Genomic DNA, 18023 nt, shown 5'->3' with positions numbered 1-18023 from the left:
CTAGTCTAGTTTTCTCTGTATAAGGGTTAAACTCTCCTCTTTTACCCCCCCCCCCCAAAAAAAAAGGGCAAACCCAGCGTATCATAACTGAGAAGGGAATCGGCATTCAGGTTCATTGGGCTAGTGGGAAGCGATCGACATAGGTCCTAGGCTTTTGCTTTTAGGTCCAAAGCTGTTTGAGCTGGTTGGCCGTATGATTGTCTGTTTCGTGACAGTTATCCTATAATGGGATTTTTTTCTCTCCTTTTGTTCAAAAAATTGTTCAAACTCGTATCTTTTCTTGTAATACCTTTCTCAGCCTTTTCGCTAAGATCAATTGTCCTATTGTAGTCTGTGTATCATCTTTCCTTGTATAACTGTCCGAGATGAAACATTCTTAGCTCAGAGAATCTTTCCACATGCACCCTTTACGTATAGTTGTATTTCTGGATCATCAGATTTTATGTAAGACCTTTCCAAACCCTCAAAATTCAAATGACCTGTGGATTTCTCATTCAGTCAATGAGCTCCTCTAATGGGTCGGGACTTGCTAATTCCCAGGACCCAAAGAAGCCGAAAGCATCAGGAACAATGGTTCTGAAGTAACTAGACCATTGAGTCTCCTCTTTTGCTTTGTACAAGTAATAATTTGACATAAAGAAGTATATATAAGAATTTTATTGCCTGTTCATCAAGACAAAACCCAAATCACACAGTCTGCTGCCACATGCAATGAGAATGGTCCATATTCCAACCGTATTGCAAGGGGCGGCAGAGAAGACTTGAAGAGATTGCATATAGAAAAATAACCCAAGATTCCCTTCCCAATTTAGCGTGCATATAAACAGTTAATTCCTATGAGTTGGTCAATGAACCAAAAGTAAGCGTGCCATCTAAGCAGACATATGTTGAATTTAGGTCAATTCAATATTTAAATTGGGGAGCTCAGCTTTTATACAATCTTTGGCAACCTCAACTACGTACTGCAAATTGCAATCGACCAGTACTATGCGCCTCTGCCTCCTCTTTGCCTCTTTTCTTCCAAAGCAGTAGCCTCATTCAACATATCAGCAGCGTCCTTTTGCATATCCAGCTTTGCTAAAGCAACTGATTGCATGTAGAATGCTGTAGGCCAGTCTGGAGAAACACATTGTGCTTGCATTGCATCTCTCAGTGCAGGATCGGGTTGATCGCATAACAGATAACACAGACTACGCCGAGCAAAAACTGTTGGTGACACCATTGTTCCCACATCGATAAACTGCATCAACCACAAACCATAAGGATTTCTATCTTGAATCTCACTCTCAACAAACATGTAATCGACAAACACGGGCAAGTCCAACAAGTGCTGAGTTGCACCTGTGAATAATTTTCAATTGCTGTCTTGAAATCTTTGTCACGGAATGCATAGTCTCCACGCTTCCTTGCTTCCAACATATCCCTCATCTGTTGGGTCCACTCTTGGAAAGACAACTAAACCAAACCAAAAATTCAAAACTCTTAGGAAATACTATAACATGGGGATTAGTATTGAAATCGTACCCAGTAGTCACCTCATTAGTCCCTTCGTCATCTCTGTAGTGCGTTGCAACCAAGATCTGATGTATCGCAGTGAGGTCCATCCTTGAACAAGCCTCACCCATGGCTGAGAGAGGGCGTTGTGGTGTTGATGGAGCTTCGTCATGCTTTGGAATTCCAAGCATAATGTAAGAAGGTACCTAAAAAAGTTAATGAAACATGAATAATGGAGTTTGATTCCTAATTAATGCCTAAACAGGCAATTAGTGAGCATGGATATTCATATCAGGCTAATGGATATGTCGTTACTAGTCCTAAAGCCCAATTTGTTCAACTACTGCTAAGTCTGTGATCTACTACGAGACATACACAATGATTCCAAAAAAGGAAGTTGCAATAATGACAGAATAAGATGCAAAAAGCATGGAAAAGGCTTGGTTGAGCCAGATGCAAAATTCTACACAAATTTAGGTTAGAAGGCACCCTAAACCTGGAAATCATAAATTTTCAAGTCTATTATAACCGAACATCAATTTATGAGTTTAGTCCCCGGGGCATCTGAATATCCACATATCAAAGAGCAAATGCCAAGACATCGGCCAAGGAAAAAAAAAAAAAAAAAATCCAAGAGACTCTACTACGCGTATTCTTAGTTACTGACATGTAGCTCTAGATAGCCAAAGCACAATTCGCATCATTTGAAGAATAATCAGATTTGATCTGACAACACTAGAAAAATCAAAGCCTAAAATGAATGTGCAGGGAAATCAGAGATCCTGCATGTAATGGCTTGAGATGTTTCAAGCTAGAAAAAAATACAGATGGAAAAGGTATACTAGCCTAGCTACAGGGATGGCAGCTTAAGGCTGTCACCACATATTCACAACACTGGCCCAGTCATCAACCTTGTGCAAGCTGAGTTCGGCATTGTCAGTCTGGTTACTGAGTGTTATTGATCCAACTAAAATCTTTTGCATTATTAAAAAAGCACAACAGATGGTCTTTGTGTAAAACAATTTTTAGGTAAGTTCTACTATCTCCGATCCTTAATATAAGAGCTAGAGGACTAGTTTGAATAGATTAAGAAAATTAGTTAAGTTAATTATTTGTAATAAATGTGTTGTCTTTCCTAAGATACCCTTGCTAATTATGTATATTAGCTAGAACTATCATTTGATGAAACTTTTAACATTTGCAACTACTAAAAAAACTACCTTGGAAAAAAATTGATAAATATGAGTGACAAAGCCGATTGAGATTTTATATTTAGGACTAAATTGAACGTTAAATTAGCTTTCATGTTAAAGACTAGAGCTTGTGATAGTATGTAAAATGTGAATTATAGTAAAGAAGGTTAATGAAAAAAAATGAACTTTCGGGGGAGGGGAGTGGTGGTCTGGTATAAGCTAAAAACACTTGATTGTAGCTCATATGCTGTTATCACATGATCATATCAGATATTAACATGTTCATAAGAATGAAAAGGTTGCATATCAACACCCACTATCAATCTACGTGCAATGATACATTTATAGATACTAATCTCCTGCTCATATGCTTCATTTACACATACTGTTGACTCTGATAAAGATGATGTCCGAGTTTGGCATCTGAGTAGTGAGGAAATTTACTCCCAATTAGTGCAATTTATAAATTAAAATGAATCAGCGGAGGTTCTGTCTGTCTAGAAAGTAATAATAGTAAAATCATATATGAAGTAGTGCATCCTTCACAATAATGTAATAGTGTTCTCTTGACATTGATTTGAAATATATCAATTTCAATGAAGCAGATTGGTCACTGGATTTATTTAGATTCTCCACTTTAAGCTGATTAAGTTTATCCATATAACTCTAAAGCCAGCACCAATCTTGCAAAAACCATACTGCAATTCTACCAGAACAACACATTATCAACTTTCGCTACTTAAATAAATCAGGCATGACATCAGGAGCCCATGCTTTACACAAAACCTTATCACATGGCATAATACTTGCTGCTTGTTAAATAGAAAAAGTCTATGGCCTAAAGAAACCCCTTTTATGAGTCACGGGTAGATCACCTGGTTTATATTTTTCCCAAAAACGGATTGCCCAGGCCTAAGATCTAGGTCACCAAATTAGATTCGATTTAGTGATAAGCGGTTAAGTTGTCTCATATAAGCGAATTCATTAGACTGAGAAATTAAGGAAATAACTTAATTAATAGTAAAGTAGCATGTATTGAGGAAAAGATATGACTGAACTGCAGCATCGAATATCATTGTCTATTTAGGTGACTAAATGACAACAGAAAATCAAATGGAGCCTTTCAAGCAGCAAAGGTTCAATTACTGAATGAACTAAGACGACAATAATTTGTTGAGTAAATTATCAAGTGGAAAGAAACCGTTTCCTCCATGTTAGGAAAAGTCATAGCCACTTAATATTTATAGACTAGTTGATATGAGACAAACAACAGTCCAGATGACTGTCAATTATGATGTGGACAAGGACTTGCTCAGATGTCATATTCCCCTAATCAACATTGTTTTGCCTAATTTAATGATCTTGCAGAATCAGGTGGGCTTTGAGAAATCAAGCAAAAATATGCGTTTGAAAGAATGATAGTTGCTTTTCTTGTTTATACCATGTCTGTCTACTGACTATAATTAATTTACTCTAATTTATTTCATTTTCCAGATTGCATAAAGTTCCTTACATCAGGTTTTGTTTGCAATGGAGCAAGTGTTGTGACTAATTCCTTTGTATCAGGCCGCTCCCTGGGTTCATATTGCAAACATTTAGAGGCCAGATTGACAACTACTGCCGCCTCTTCTTTAGAGAACTTCCCCTCTAAATGTGAATCCATAAGAAGCATGTTGGCTTTCCCCTGTATCATGTCAAGTGCCTGCAACCAGAATCAGATAACTCCATATGGCACCAATGAAGTTCCACCATCAAACAGGTTAAGTTAAATCTATATGTGTGCGTGTTTATATATATTAACTTTTAACATGGATACATATCAACAGTAACTCCAGCTTTAAAAAAGGCCAACCATTAAGAGTGAAGAAGTCAATCTCTCAAGTTAGTAATGAAAATATTGTTTTTAATTGAAATACAGTGACATCACTTTTCATGTATCACTCAATTTTAACAGTATATGTGGTCGAAACCATAACACCACTGAAAGGGATAGATTACTATTAAATGATGATAAGGTTCTACACAAATATAATAGCTATAAATTCCATGCTGAAAAGGTCAGGGAAAGAAGCAAGGCTTTTGATGACAAGGGGGAAGAATATGCATAAGTTTGATAGCAAGCCAGCCCACTAGGAACTATCATTGAAACATGGTAAGATGGCAAAGTTGGTATGGTTTCTGTCCATAAATTGATATTTATTTTATGTTGGGTAGTTAGACTAGCCAAAAGAAATTGCCACTCAAAATCATAATATTAGATAAAAGAAGAGCTGTAAGCGACATGACAGATAAAAGGCTACTCAAAACTAAAATATAGTAGCATATTGAATAACTTTAAAGATATGTGTTACCGTTGTAACAACCAAATTTCTTTCTACACCCAACCCACCATCTATGGCTGTTAATCCATGTTCACTAGCTGGTAGCTGTTCCCTAATGACTAGTATAAATATCAAGTCCATGTAAAGGAGACTAATTATTACTATTTTATCATATGTCAACAAGAAATTTTGATAGAAGCTCCAATGGATGTACTTAACTGAAAAAAATTATAGACAGCATACAAATGATCAGGTGAACAACAAGAACAGAGTAATAGAAAAAGTATTGGCAGATATAAGCCACTTACATGACTTGGAGGAATGTGTTTTCCACTTAGCAGGTCCAGGAGAACAGTACCGAAGCTGTAAATGACACTTTCAGGAGTGACCCTTCCTACATTTTGATGAAGTGACGATGGGATAATTATGAGTACAATAAATAAGGTAGTAAAGGTAAAAAGAAAGATGGTCATGCAACATTTTTTCTGTGATTTCTTTTTCACAAATTTAAATTATACTTTGACTATGTAGAAGAATAAAAGAGAAGCTACACAATAGATTCAGGGCAGCAAGGATCAGTAGTACCATTTCTTAAGTACTCAGGAGGTGTGTATGCAAGATTCGTGCTATAACTTTTACCATCCCTACTGTTCTTCATCAAACCAAAACATGACAGCCGTGGATCACCTTCCTAAATGGTCCATCAATAAATCAGATGATCACCACGATATATCATTAATGCCATAAGCAACAACTCATAAAACAAAACATCTCATGGAAACAACTAAATAGAGTTACAGTAACAAGTATACTTTACCTCATCAAAAAGAACCCTATAAGCATTCAAATCGTGGTATAAGGGGCGACCCTCAGAACTACAGTAATTTAAAGTTTCTGCAATGGAAAGAGCCACTCTTAAGCGCATGGCCCACTCAATGGTCTGATTTTCCCCTGAAATAAACAACCAAAACTGAAGCTTGAACTAAGATAAACAGCGACCCGCCGAGTCTAACTCTTGATGGTTCCATTGTGGTCAACGGAATAGACTTATACTAATAAACAATATATAGATTAGATTAAGCTTAGTATCACCTATGCCAATGATCTCTTAAAGATTGTGAAAACATAGTTGGGAAAACTTGAAAGGCCAGAAGCAGCAGCAGCTAATAAGCAGTAGTCACTCAGATTTAGGGGTAAAAAAATAACAAAGCTTGATTCCCTTTCATAATAGTTTGCCAAAAGATTTTAAATGAACAGGTAATAATAAAGGTCCAAGTATACGCAGCTAAAATTGGTGACAACGCTTGGGCCGCAAGAGAGCAGAAGTGAAGTGATCAGAGCCAGTAGAATGTTTGTGAAACAGATGATACATACAATGGAAAAGATGCTTAGCGAGAGTGTCATTGGGCATGTATTCTGCAACAAGTAGCCTCTCATCTCCATCACAGCAGTAGCCAATCAAATTAGCAAGCCTGCTATGTCGCAATTTTCCAACACCTGACGCCTCATCCTAAGAACCACATATTTTAGCAAAGAGATAGGTATCAAAATATTTTTGGGAAACGAAAAGGCCCAGAAATTTGATACTTGAGAAGAAGAGAAGGGACAAAAGATGAAAGGTACCACGAATTGCTTGGGATCGGGCCATGCAGCCTTGGTGAACTTCTTGACGGCAATCCAACGGCGGTTGGGGAGGCGCCCTTTGTACACAAGGTTGGGTGCCTTCTCTCCACTCTCAGACACAATAAAATCGGAGCTAAAATTATCGGTGGCTGCTTTAAGGTCGGAGAAAGAGAACTCGGAGAAAGAAGGAACCCCACCGGCGGCGGATGGGTCGGCGGTCAGAGAAGGAGGAGGGTGCGGTTGGGTATGGATGTGGTTGTGAGTGTGAACATGGTGAGGGGGCTGTTGATTTTGCTGCTTTTCGGGGTGAGTTTCGGTCAGAAATGACGATGGGCAGCAACCCATGGCTCGAATGAGTACCACAACCTGCTCTGCTAAGGGATCGCACAAAACATAGATGACTGATAGCTGATGCCGACGGTATTGATAGGAGCGAGCTGAGCTGGTGTTTGTTGTTCGCGTGGGTGCTCTGAGTCTGAGAAGACAGAGCGGAACTCGATGTCCCTTTTTTGGCTTCGGAAAGGGGGGAAAAAGAGTCTACACTGTAATGGGAACTATTGATTCTACATTCGGCTGGCAAGCTATAGAGACGCGACACGTATGGTGCGGTGCGGTAATAAAAATGCAAACAGTTGTAGCAGTTGAGGCCCTATTAAAACGGGAGATCTATTTCCATAACCTCGATCTGGGGGGATAAATTTGATTTATCTATATACTCGCTAAAATTGGCTCTACATAACAAGGTGCCTTTCTGGTTTGGATCCGCGAATACTTGAGCGAATAAAGGCCAAGGTGGTGCGACTACATTTTTGCGTTCACCGCCACCATTTTTCTTTTTTAAACACAGTATCGTTATTGTATTGCTATCACCACTCACTTTCTTTGGTTGCAAGGGAAGATGATCCCATACCCACAGGAGGAGTCAACGTCCTGAACCTTCCGAGCACATCCAATCCACTTACTTCACCGGCTAGCCCAACGTGACTCCCCCTCCCGTGTGGCGGCTATTGGCCACTGCTCGCGTTCTATTCCCGCTTTCTTGCGCTAACATGTTCATATTGAGTATTGACTCCTAAGTCAAGAGGCTCCCCTTTCCTCTGTTCAAGCACACGCACCTTTCCTTAATTACTTTTCCTTTTAGAAACGTACGCGTCGTCCCTTCCTCCTCCTATTCGGTTTGGTTGCGCAATTGAAGCCAACTCACATCGTCTCTGTTTGAATTCCGTACTATCCAGCTTTATCATCCAGTCCATCCAAATCCCTTTGGGACGGAAAAAGGAACAGGAGGCAAGCATATCATATCATTATTGAGTAGGGCCCTAGATATAAATTAAATAAATGAGCACTCTCTGCCATTCCCTTCTCGCCTCTCATTTAAAAGTTTACTTTTGCTAACGTGAGTTTGTTTATTATGGGGGAAAAAACCCTACAATCAAACAGGTAGAGATGTTTGTAAGTATCTTCGTGGCCTCAAAAATGCACTGCAAGCCTGCTTGTGAACGAGTGCTTTTATGACCCAATGAGAAAGATTATATTATCACCTTCCCCGTATGCCCCCATCATTTGCAAAGAATGGAAAGGAGTGGGACACGTTGCTGTATCCCTGATCCTCTACTCATCCGACGTGGCATCATTATGATCTATCAGCTCTTTTTTTCCCCTCTCTTCTTCTCCGTCCTTTTCCTTTCTCTGCACCTCGGTGAAATATGGCGCTGAGGGCCGCTCAGCTTCCGATACCTTCCAGAATTCACCTCACCACTCAGCAGTTCGCTGCCCCCACCCAACTTTCATGGTGTCGCACTGCATCGCCTGACACAGTCCTCCTTCTCCCTTCCCTTTCCCTTTCTACCTCTGCTGGTTCGCTCCTTTTATTCTAACTTATGCGCGCTTATCCAGATTCAGGTGATACGGATTTCTCTGAGCTATGCATTTTACCATATTGTTTGTCAGGAGCAATATTGCATACAAGTCCCCCGGTGAGATGCACGGCTCAGGTTCAGACGACGGGGGCGGTGAATCTTGGTCCTGGGACTCCTGTCAGGGCAACAAGTATACTGGTGGTTGGGGCTACTGGGACTCTGGGAAGGCAGGTTGTGAGGCGCGCGCTTGACGAAGGTTACGACGTTAGGTGCCTCGTCAGGCCTAGGCCTGCTCCGGCCGACTTCCTTCGAGATTGGGGTGCCACTGTTGTCAATGTATTTTTTCACCCAATTTCTCCACGTTTTACCATTATGTTCATCTGCATCTTCCATTCTCTCTTTCATTCCCTTGACATTGTTTTTCTTTGGTCACCTGTAGAACTATGGGAGCAAGCGCTAAATTAGTTTCTGATGCTCATTGTTTGAGAATCTCATCTAAAAGGCCGATTTCATAAACCTTTTTTTTTTAAATATTTTTTTATTATCAAAATTAGAAACAGCACAGCTGCAGATCATGCGTAAATGTGATCAAATTTGCTATTTTTGAGTTACGTATCGTTATTATTCAGAATCTTCTGTAGCGTTGATTTTTAGGGCTTCAGCAGATTCCGCTCACCTGTAATATCTTGTAGCTCCTACAAGATATTCATTAGTTACTAAGTTTATTTCTTTTGAGCAGGCAGACCTCAGCAAACCAGAGACCATTCCTGCCACGTTGGTTGGAATACATACGGTCATCGACTGTGCCACCGGACGTCCAGAGGAGCCCATTAAAACTGTAGGTTTCAGATGGAGGATTTTGTTGCTATCTTTCTTTATGTAGACTTATTTTATCAGAAGACTCTGAATGGTATACTTCTTTCATTCCGTTTAGGTAGATTGGGAAGGAAAAGTTGCTCTTATACAGTGTGCTAAGGCAATGGGAATTCAGAAATATGTCTTCTATTCCATCCATAACTGCGATAAACATCCGGAGGTTCCACTGATGGAGATCAAGTATTGCACCGAGAGGTTTCTCCGTGATTCAGGCCTCCAACACATCATTATCCGTTTGTGTGGTTTCATGCAAGTAATTCCTCCCCTCCGTGCCCCCCGGGGGCCGCCGAAATTGATGTTTTGGGCTTTTATGGCTAACTTTTTTAGCGCACATTTCAATTTTCAATCTATCTTCTGTTTGAGGCTGACAATAGGAAAACTTTGTGGATAGGCAGCATTTGGAAAAACTAATATTGGTAATGTACTATCATTTTTATAGTGTTACGTCTTCCAAACTGTTTCCTAATATGAACATGAACAGGGCGAAGTTTCTTGGAAAGGGCATATTCAGTGTTGATGCATTTTGAATCCTGATTAAAAGCATGGATTGCGGAAGTTGATCATATAATAGATTCTTCTTCTATGCTTTTAACACTTAAAATTTTGACGCGGAATATTGCAGGGTCTTATTGGGCAGTACGCAGTTCCAATCCTGGAAGAGAAATCCGTCTGGGGTACTGATGCCCCAACAAGAATTGCTTACATGGACACTCAGGTTGAGTAATGCATCTCTGGTTCCTTTTTTGTCTGTTCAGTTTCTTATTCCAGGCCTCTAATCAATTTCTACATTTTTGTAGGATATAGCTCGCTTGACATTTATAGCCTTGCGGAATGAGAAAGTAAATGGGAAACTTCTTACATTTGCTGGTCCTCGTGCTTGGACAACGCAAGAGGTATACATATCGTGAGTTAAGCTAAGTAACGAACTTGCTCATAATCATATACCTTGCTCACCAATCTATTCCATTCTTGATTTTAGGTGATTACATTGTGTGAGAGGCTTGCAGGTCAAGATGCCAACGTAACTACAGTTCCAGTCTCCATTTTGAGACTCACTCGTCAGTTGACTCGTTTTTTTGAGTGGACAAATGATGTTGCCGACAGATTATCTTTTTCAGAGGTATTATTTCCTCACAGATGTTTTATGAAGAAAACATGACATATTCTTAACTCCTGCACTTCTTTTTAGCTATTAAAAACTTGGTATTTGAGATAACGAATCTTCTGGGATTGGTTCTTCAAGGATGTAAAATCCTATGCATGAACTCCGTTGACTTAACACGTGCACATGCACCCTCACACGTGTGTGTTTGTGAATATGCTCTGTGGTGTACTCACCTGACGCTGCCTATTTCATTATCTAAATGTCACTATTAAAATGATAAACGAGATATTCTTGCTGGTCAAGTAAATATGGGGACAATTGTTGGCGTGGCTTATTCGAGTATAATTGTTGGATCCTGCTTTAAGTTGCTGGCTGAATACTCCATTAGTGAGAATTCCATAAGTTTTACAAAACGAACACAATTTGAAAATCATGATATGTGAATTGTTCAGCATGGAAGTTGGTATGAGCATTTTTTTTTTAAAACTATTTCACAACTGTGCGTGTCGTACATTTGAATTATTAGCTAATTTTGAGCATCCAGTTTTCTATGCATATAGTTAGCACACTTTTATTTTACTGGTGGTTAAATATAACTATAATGGGACTAATCATTTAAATGGGAAACCATGTAGGTGTTAACAAGCGACACCGTGTTCTCCGTTCCAATGGCAGAGACATATAATCTTCTTGGCGTGGATCAGAAAGATATAATTACATTAGAGAAGTATTTGCAGGACTACTTCACAAACATATTGAAGAAGTTGAAGGATCTTAAAGCACAGTCGAAGCAAACGGATATATACTTCTGAAAGATGAGTTTGTGAAACCTGAAAACAAGGTAATTTATGCGGAAAGTCGGATACATAGTTAACACGGTTTATCAGTCGTATTGGACAGTAATTAAAATTTGGTTCTTGTACTGCTCCTTCACTTTCTTCTCTTTCCAATTCAAAGAGGTGCCGGTGCTATGCACTGTTATTTTTATGTTTTCCTGGTTAAGCGACTTGAGAACAATTTTTATGTGATACTAAAATGCATTAAAAGTGCACTTGAATAGTAGTAAATTCTCCGTAGCTCAATCGCCACCATTACAACTATTGTATAAAAGAAAAGAGAGAAAAAGAAAAGAAAATGAAAATAGCAACAGAAGATTTTGGAAAACATCCTTAAACAAGTCTACATGCATGCGCGTTGATCTTATTGGTTCTTTTGATTTTTTTTTTTTGCCTGCTTTGTTTCTATTTATTGATTGTTTGGGTCAATTGAAGTGAAATAAAGATGGATTGTTTGATTGACTCCTTTTAATCAGGCGGACTGATTCAATCCAATTTCATCACATTAATTGAATATCATCGTTACTTTTCAAGTTTTCATGGTAGGAACTCATAATAAAGATCCATACGCGAATGTTTGGGACCGTGGACCCGAAAGCTTCCCAACAGCATCCGACTTCTTCACAGGCCATTGCAAAAGTACTTATCAGCCAAAATGCACACAACGTGAAAAATTCGAAACTTTGCGAGGTTGAAAATAGCTTTTAAATTGAGATATTCGTTTTGTTTCAAACTTCTTAAACGTGCAAGTAACTTTTGATGAATGTTTATTTAATAACGAAAAACTTTAGCTACTTTTTACTTTTATAATAGTGGCTGGAAGCTTATTACAGGTTGGGTATTGATGCTCTTTTTCATTCTTCTTCCTGACCACCAGCATTTCGACCCATGTTCAAGTAATTCACCAGCAAGCAATTGTGCTTACATAGATTGTGTTGCAGAATTCTCAAATGAAAGGCATGTGTTAACGATTTATTATGACTCAATTAACAAGGTACTCCAAATGACAACTTATTGTGGCTCAATTGATAAGTCAGGGTGCAATAGAATGAATGTATAGGCACAATTGACGAGTGAAGAAGTTAGACAAGAGAAGGTGCTAAGAACAAGATAGTCAATTCACAATTGCAATCTCTTATCCATAAATTCCTCGGGACTTTTGAGATTAAATTAAATATTTCGAGGACCTTGCATTAATAAAATATCTTGGAATTTGAATGTAGTTTTTGCCGCCAAAAACAAAAACTTTGCATCTTCCTTTATGTGCAAGACTTGCAAGCTTAACATTGTTGCCCTTCTGACAAGCTTCTCACCCACCGGCGACCTTCTCTTCTGTCTTCCGCATAAGGGAGGGAAGAGAGCTTGCATCGAAAGGGTAGATTGGCATAGAAGCTTGTGGGAGATTGCTGCGATGATGTGATGGAAGACGCAATAGAGGTTTTGCGAGGAAGTTGGGAGCCTGTTCTGCACTTGGAGCTGGATTGTGGAGTGCAGAGGCCAGAGAACAAAATGTTGAATAACTGATAATTGAAAATGATTCTGCAGTACTTGTTAGTATGTTAGGAAGGCTACGTGATGAAGAGAAGACCAAGGTAAGCCTGCCGGAGCTTGTACAAAATGAGTTGACTAAATTTGTACACGTTAGGGTACAACGTGTATAGAAAAGGTAACTCTTGTGCAAATTTTTTAGCCAATTGTAGTTTAGAACAGGATGAGGTGTAGGGTTTGTTGATGATCCAACTCACAGTGCGGAAGCTATTGTACAATGACTATGCGGGAATTGCCTTCCCATGAGCTGTTTTGATATAATATTGATGGGCAGTAGCCCTGAGTTTTCATCCCCAAAAAAAAAATCTTAAATGGAGATTTGCAAGTATACACGGACATTTCTCCAAAATTTGGATCAAGAAACATCATACTAACATGCATTGATCATATAAAGGCATTGTATGGCCTTAAGCAACACCTCGTGTTTGTTTGAAAGATAAGATGGTCAAACGGGATGCGTACCATCAATACTAGACATATCACACATTGCGACTGAATCTGAAGTAGAAGGCCTTGGAAGCTTTAAATACTTCAAATAGATGGAGGTAGTAAAATCTAAGAAGACATAATTGTTTCCCAAAGTAAGTACACACTAGAATTACTTATTGAGATTCTTATGAAATCCAACTAGAAAATGGGTCACAAAACAAACAGTGCACCAATTGACATTAGGATGCACCAAAAACTAGGAGGAAAAATCGATCGATCCTACTCATACATGACCCAACATTTGTTTTCCTATAACCATAGTGTCAATTTATGAACAAATACAGAACACATAGAGATGGCTTAAAAAATATTGAAATATCTGAAGCTAACACAAAAGATTTGTATTTTAAGAGGGGTGCACGTCTGGAAATAGAAGTCTATACATGTGAATTAGGCATGATCTGTCATGTACAAGAGATCAACCACTACTTGTTCATTCGTCTGGGGTAGATATCGTGGAAGAGTAATTAGTTCTAGCTAGAAGTAGTGGTTGAAGCAGACTAGAAATGGAAATCCATTAAGGCTTGTATCTGGGAAGACTACTCATAAAGTTTGAGTGTGTACTTAGAAGCACCAAAGAGAAGTCCTACGCGAATGCATGACTATTATTAGCATTGCAAAAAATTTCATACATCATGGCATAAGATTGGTCCTAGTTTTTGAGAAAAAAAGATTGAATCAAACAAAACAGGTCTCATAAAAACCCACAAATGCAAAGGTGACAGATCTGATCAATAATATTCTTAAAAAAGAAAAAAGATAAAAAAGAACTTCGAAGAATTAAGCACCAAATTAAGAATGCTCGACGTCTGGTCCTAGCCTGATCATATGATGAAGCCCGTGGGTCCTGTGAAAGTCTTAGATTTTATTATTTTTGTATCTTAGTTTAAGTTTTCAGACCTCGTTTTTAGCCCAAAAAACTCCAATCTAGTTGTTTTCTTGTATTCCTTTTCTTGATTTTTCTTTTATTTTTTGTTTTTCTAAAACCTAGATTTTGTTCCTCACTCTTTGCATGAGGTAAGCCACGCTATTAATGATTTATAAATATTGTGACTTCCTATATATTACCCATGAGCCTCATTTTGAAATAGGATGGCTCCTTAACTTCATTTCCCTTTAAATCTGGACATTCTTTTTAAAAATAAATAAATAAATAAAGCCTGAAGCAGTATTTTATCACCGCCTGCACCGAGAGGCCACTCATGGTAGTCCTCTTGTAAGATCTGAATATATTCAACCGGGAAAGGGAACACATGAACTTCAAAAGAAATTGGACACCTTTTTTGACAAAGGAAAAAAAAAAAAAAACGGAGAGTTCAGAATTTCACCAAATTAATTCCGCCTATCTCGACAAGGACAATGACCACTGATCAGTGGAAGACAAGTACAAAGTGCAAATGCCCAAGCCTTAAAAAGAAAGATTCAAACTAGACTTTGTTTCCGGAAGCACCATCTAATCTTATTCTTGCTAGCAGGACTGCTCATTAGAAGGAGGAAAGTTCAAAAGAAACCGACAAAAATCACCGTATAAACATAACTTCATGAGCAATGTCTCATTAATCTGTCCAGCGCGCCCACTTAGATCAGGTTTCGGCAAATGGGGGCTAAGATATCTCCACTCAGAGACTAACTTTAATTGAGACAATGCTTCTCAATATGGGAAACTTTTAGCTGAAATAAAAATGACACAAACAGCTGTTACACGAAACTAAGAATGCAAGCAGCAATCCAATTTCTTTATAACAAGGACGCGTTGTATTGCATGAGATCCTGAATCCCTTTTAGACAATGAACATTAAATGAATACTGACTTTGCTCGTACATTACCTCCACGTCTATGTTGTCTTCAACAACGAGGCCTGCTGTAATGGGTACACAATCTCGTCTGAACTATTGAGTTGAGGAACCAGCGTTACCCAAACCCATCTTCTGTCCCAGCATTGTCAGCTGCTCTACAAAGTCCTCACCAGTGAGAATTTCTGTTGTTCCATATATAACGTGCTTGACAGGCTGCTGACGCTGCACAAGCTCTTGTAGACTGCCATATTCGACATAATTACCACCGCCAATCATGAACACAATTGCCTCCTTAAATGGTCCTTTCAAATGGCTGCCACCTGCTCCCGAGCCAGACTTAGGAGCACGAGGATCAAAAGCAAGATATGAATCTATTTCAGGATTAGGCCTCCCTTCAGTCAAGGCTTCAACTGTCCTAGTCAACGCTAGCTGCCTATCATTAGATAAGAGGTTTTTGACACCAGCTGTCACCGCACTAATTGACTGCCCGTAGAGTTTCTCAGCCCAGTCAACAATATTACTTCTGCTAGCAGAATTTGCAGATGCCAGTGAAACATTCAATGATTTGATCTTCTTCACATACTGAAAAGCAGCGGTGTCAACCTCAGACTCTCTCAGTGCCAATTCCACAGCTTCCACTTCTGACTGATTAATGCTTTCAGAAGAAATTAGATACATGATGGCAAAGCGAAGCTTATCAATCTTTGTCCCCTTCCCTCTGAGCACAGCAAGTAGTTCATTACGTTCAACACCCCCTCTAACCATCATGTCATTTTCCTTTTTGGCATAAGAATCCAGTGATCTCTCCTTGATCTCACCCAACAACACAGTAGCAAGGTTTGTGTGCTTATCAATAACCTGTTTTCTTTCAGTCAGCTCGGGTAGTGAATTCACAGCATTCATCAAATGCTTTGTGTTACCAATCAAGTCTGTCCCATCAAATTCTGCACCATTAGTTCCACCAGTCCTCTTATTTACCTCATCCACGTCTTTCTTATACTTATTCAGCTGGGTCTCAATCTCCACTGCAACTTCAGGAAATTCTAACGATCCATTTGCAACCCAAAATGAGTCTGAACTATCCAACTCGTAAGATCTCATCCCACCTTTTTCTCCTTGCACACTTAACCTATTCAGCTTCAATCCAAGAACATCGTGAACAAGAGGCCGATAACGAAAATCATGTTGTATAGCAACTGATAACTCAAAATTCCTATCAAATATACACAAAACTGGGCGCTGAAAGGAGCTAACAAAATTACCGCCCTCAGTAAACAAGTTGTTCTTTGCCAACATATGGTCCCGCAATCTCTGATCCAATGCTGATGCAACCATCTCTGCAGGACCACCGCGTGGACACCTTATGATTGGCACGACAGCAAGCGTAGCTAATACGCAAAACAAGCCGCTGACAACCTTCTCTATAATCTCCTCAATTTCACGATCTCCAGCTGAAGGATCATTCAATTGGACATAGGTAGACTTTTGAGCCAAGGAAAACAAATTATCTTCCAATGTCACAAACTCCAAGTACTGATCATGCACCTTGGATATCCGATTAATTGAATCTGAATTCAAAGTCCCAGATGCAAGATCCTCAAGAAGTGGACGAGGAATGGAGGTCGAGAAATTGAGGTGAAAACTATCATAGAGTGAGCGAGATGCATCGGCGATGATCCGCTGGATATTAGATTGATTAGGTTGAACGAAATAGACGGCAGGAACATCGTGGACAGGCTTTCGGTCCTTGTCAATGAGAAAGTAAAGGGTTACGCCATGCTTGCGGAGGTCCTTAACATGGATCAACGGGGAAAGGATGTTTTGGCAGAACTTGTCGTAGATCAGTATCTTGTACACCTCTTCGTTTGCGGTGCCCGTTGCGTTAATTGGTTGGTTCAGATTCAACATACGGGCTATGCATTCTGAGCCACCAACAAACAGATCAGGCTCGAGAATATCAATACACGGAGGAATGATAAAGTTTTTAATTTGGAAAAGAATTCCAGAGATTTGTTATTTTAGTCATCAAAATTAATTCCCGAAGGTATAGCCATAATCAATTATGGCGATAGAAGATATTTAGTAACTGTAGCAAAAGATTGAAGCTCTCTTTGCCGAAATTTTCACAAAAGCAGAAATCAAAAGCAAGAAGAGAATTACCAGTTTGCTTCTGGCGAAGATTAAGAGACATGGCTCTGAAACCCGAATTTTCACCGTATGGGTTTATGGGTTTTGCTTCCGTTCTTCCTCTACGCGCCGGTGAATGGACGTACGAAGATGGGAAGGGGTTAGCGTTCAGTTTGTCCTCTGGGTTGGGGGGGAGACGGAAGAGCTCCTCTCTCCTGTATCTGGGCTTTCTTGTAACTCGTGGTAAGGGCTGAAAAGTAAAAAAGCCGAGAAATGACCTTTATAAAGTTGATATTAAGAGCAAATTGAATAATTTAAATAAATTTTTAAAAATTTTAAATTTATTATTTATAATAAATATATATTATTTTTTCTCCAAAATATCAATACTAATTATGTGTTCTAGAAAACATTTAACAGATATAACTATTATAATGACTACTTTAAAAAATATACATATGAGAGATAAAAAGAGTTTGGATAATATATTTCGAACCAAATTAAATATCAAATTAATTCTTATATTAAAAATAAGAGGTAATATGTTCTATAATCTTTATGAAATACTTACATGTATCGTTAGATTATATATTAAACAAATTAGTTTGGAAAATAAGTATAAATACTTTACACTTTTTTATTTTTTTAATATTTTCAAATTAATCATCTGTAGTTTACATTAAGCACGGGTAGTATAAAGCAATTATTTTTTTAGTTTATTATTAGAAAAATAATTATGTAAAATCAATTTATTA

At 38.7% G+C, this 18023-nt stretch overlaps 3 protein-coding genes across 9 annotated transcripts; 1 reads left to right on the top strand and 2 right to left on the bottom strand.

The window, feature by feature from the left end:
- Positions 1 to 627: 627 nt before the first annotated feature.
- On the bottom strand, positions 628 to 7258 carry LOC114753345 (serine/threonine-protein kinase BSK1). Of its 3 annotated transcripts, none has more exons than XM_028942035.1 (9): positions 6632 to 7258; positions 6383 to 6518; positions 5826 to 5959; positions 5594 to 5699; positions 5317 to 5402; positions 4201 to 4389; positions 1536 to 1667; positions 1342 to 1455; positions 628 to 1240 (listed from the first exon to the last, which is right to left on the bottom strand). In XM_028942035.1, the coding sequence occupies exons 1-9, from the start codon at positions 6974 to 6976 to the stop codon at positions 986 to 988; spliced, it is 1497 nt and encodes a 498-aa protein (XP_028797868.1). In that variant the 5' UTR covers positions 6977 to 7258; the 3' UTR covers positions 628 to 985. The 3 variants fall into 3 exon arrangements, with proteins under 3 accessions (XP_028797868.1, XP_028797867.1, XP_028797866.1); XM_028942034.1 differs by having other exon boundaries at positions 1536 to 1700; positions 4201 to 4371; positions 6632 to 7256; XM_028942033.1 differs by having other exon boundaries at positions 1536 to 1700; positions 6632 to 7253.
- A 994-nt stretch (positions 7259 to 8252) lies between these two features.
- Positions 8253 to 13150, top strand: LOC114753348 (uncharacterized protein ycf39). Of its 4 annotated transcripts, XR_003740990.1 has the most exons (11): positions 8254 to 8488; positions 8582 to 8826; positions 9230 to 9328; positions 9425 to 9619; positions 9989 to 10081; positions 10164 to 10259; positions 10346 to 10486; positions 11107 to 11312; positions 11854 to 11997; positions 12185 to 12301; positions 12531 to 13150. XR_003740990.1 is itself a non-coding variant. In XM_028942044.1 (9 exons), the coding sequence occupies exons 1-8, from the start codon at positions 8338 to 8340 to the stop codon at positions 11281 to 11283; spliced, it is 1197 nt and encodes a 398-aa protein (XP_028797877.1). In that variant the 5' UTR covers positions 8253 to 8337; the 3' UTR covers positions 11284 to 11312; positions 11842 to 12168. The 4 variants fall into 4 exon arrangements, 2 of the variants coding, with proteins under 2 accessions (XP_028797877.1, XP_028797876.1); XR_003740989.1 differs by having other exon boundaries at positions 12185 to 13150; XM_028942044.1 differs by lacking the exons at positions 12185 to 12301; positions 12531 to 13150 and having other exon boundaries at positions 8253 to 8488; positions 11842 to 12168.
- A 1340-nt stretch (positions 13151 to 14490) lies between these two features.
- On the bottom strand, positions 14491 to 17471 carry LOC114753344 (SEC1 family transport protein SLY1). 2 transcript variants are annotated; one of them, XR_003740988.1, is made up of 3 exons: positions 17302 to 17471; positions 15172 to 17063; positions 14491 to 15015 (listed from the first exon to the last, which is right to left on the bottom strand). XR_003740988.1 is itself a non-coding variant. In XM_028942032.1 (2 exons), exons 1-2 carry the CDS (start codon positions 17330 to 17332, stop codon positions 15235 to 15237), a joined length of 1860 nt encoding a protein of 619 aa, XP_028797865.1. In that variant the 5' UTR covers positions 17333 to 17471; the 3' UTR covers positions 14491 to 15234. The 2 variants fall into 2 exon arrangements, 1 of the variants encoding a protein (XP_028797865.1); XM_028942032.1 differs by having other exon boundaries at positions 14491 to 17063.
- Positions 17472 to 18023: the final 552 nt, after the last annotated feature.

Source organism: Neltuma alba, unplaced genomic scaffold (genome assembly GCF_004799145.2).
Source record: "Neltuma alba isolate B1F8T4 unplaced genomic scaffold, ASM479914v2 tig00007870_pilon, whole genome shotgun sequence".
Classification (NCBI taxonomy): Eukaryota; Viridiplantae; Streptophyta; class Magnoliopsida; order Fabales; family Fabaceae; genus Neltuma; species Neltuma alba.
The sequence above is the reverse complement of the archived record's forward strand: the minus strand, read 5'-3'. Positions and strand labels throughout refer to the sequence as shown.